The sequence below is a fragment of the Mustela lutreola genome, chromosome 9, assembly GCF_030435805.1.
Source record: "Mustela lutreola isolate mMusLut2 chromosome 9, mMusLut2.pri, whole genome shotgun sequence".
Lineage (NCBI taxonomy): Eukaryota > Metazoa > Chordata > Mammalia > Carnivora > Mustelidae > Mustela > Mustela lutreola.
In genome coordinates, this window is record NC_081298.1 from 70,445,818 (window position 1) to 70,447,571 (window position 1,754).

At 44.9% G+C, this 1,754-nt stretch overlaps 1 protein-coding gene across 1 annotated transcript; it reads right to left on the minus strand.

Annotated features, from left to right (window-relative positions):
- Positions 1 to 502: 502 nt before the first annotated feature.
- On the minus strand, positions 503 to 1,277 carry LOC131808569 (peptidyl-prolyl cis-trans isomerase A-like). The gene has a single exon (XM_059134679.1). The coding sequence runs from the start codon at positions 1,236 to 1,238 to the stop codon at positions 744 to 746; it is 495 nt and encodes a 164-aa protein (XP_058990662.1). The 5' UTR covers positions 1,239 to 1,277; the 3' UTR covers positions 503 to 743.
- Positions 1,278 to 1,754: the final 477 nt, after the last annotated feature.

Genomic DNA, 1,754 nt, shown 5'->3' on the forward strand with positions numbered 1-1,754 from the left:
TTCAAAGAGCCAGCTCTTGGTTTTGTTGATCTTTTGAAATTGTTTTTTAGTCACTTTGTTATTTATTTCTGCTCTGATCCTTGATATTTTCTTTTTCTACTCACCTTAGAATTTGTTCTTATTTTTCTACTTTGTTTAGGTGTAAGTTCAGGTTGAGATTTTTCTTGTTTCTTGAGGTAGGTCTATATCATCATATATTTCCTTTAGAACTACTTCTGCTGAGTCCTAAAGAATTTGGGTCATTGGGGCGCCTGGGTGGCTCAGTGGGTTAAGCCGCTGCCTTCGGCTTGGGTCATGATCTCAGGGTCCTGGGATCGAGTCCCACATCGGGCTCTCTGCTCAGCAGGGGGCCTGCTTCCCTTCCTCTCTCTCTGTGATCTCTTCCCTTCCTCTCTCCTACTGTGATCTCTCTCTGTCAAATAAATAAATAAAATCTTTCAAAAAAAAAGAATTTGGGTCATTATGTTTTTCTTTCCTTGTTTCTATACTTCTCTGTTGCTGCTTTTATTTATTTTTTATTTATTTATTTATTTATTTTTTATTTTTTTGTGGTTTAGGTTTTATTTCATCATTAACTGAACTCTGAGATCCAGCTAGGCCTGGGGGTAAGGAACCATGGAACCCGCAGAACTGCAGCGAGTGGAGATTCTGGGGTAGTTCGAGCAGGCAGGGGTAGAAGGGACGCTCTCCCGAGCTACAGAAGGAATGGTCGGGTAGTTAAGATAAAACACGAGTCAGACTGATCAGATCTGTCCACAGTCAGCAATGGTGATCTTCTTGCTGGTCTTGCCATTCCTGGACCCAAAGCGCTCCATGGCCTCCACGATGTTCATGCCCTCTTTGACCTTGCCAAAGATCACGTGCTTGCCATCCAACCACTCAGTCTTGGCAGTGCAGATGAAGAACTGGGAGCCGTTCGTGTTGGGTCCAGCATTGGCCATGGACAGGATGCCAGGACCCGTGTGCTTAAGGATGAAGTTCTCATCATCAAACTTCTCCCCGTAGATGGACTTACCACCAGTGCCATTATGGCGTGTGAAGTCCCCACCCTGGCACATAAATCCCGGGATGATCCTGTGAAAGCAGGAACCTTTGTAACCGAATCCTTTCTCTCCGGTGCTCAGAGCACGGAAGTTCTCTGCCGTCTTCGGCACCTTGTCTGCGAACAGCTCGAAGGAGACGCGGCCCAAGGGCTCGCCGTCCACGGCGATGTCGAAGAACACGGTGGGGTTGACCATGGCTGGGCAGCGCGGACGGCTCCGGAGCGGCGGCGTCTGCAAGGCCTCTGTTGCTGTTTTTAAAATAATCTCTACCTTTAAACTTTGATGTTTTAATTATTATATGTCCTGTGTGAACCTCCTTGGGATCATCTTGTTTGGAACTCTCTGTGCTTCTTGGACCTAGATGTCTATCTCCTTCTCTATTTAGGGAAGTTTTCAGCTATTTTTTCTGCAAATAAGTTTTCTGTCCCCTTTCTCTCTTCTGGGACCCCTATAATGTGAATATTTATCCACTTGATGTTGTCCAAGAGATCCCTTAACCTATCCTCATTTAAAAAAATCTTCCCTTCCCTTTCCTTCTACCCCCTTATTTTTTATTTTTTATTTCTTTCTCTCTTTTTTCCTTCCTTCCTTCTCTTCCCTTCCTTTCTTTCTTCCCTCACTTCCTCTTTTTCCTTCCTTCCCTGTCCCCCCTTCCTCTTTCTTCATTCCTTTCTTCATTCCTTTTCTCATTCCACCTCCCTCCACCTTTCT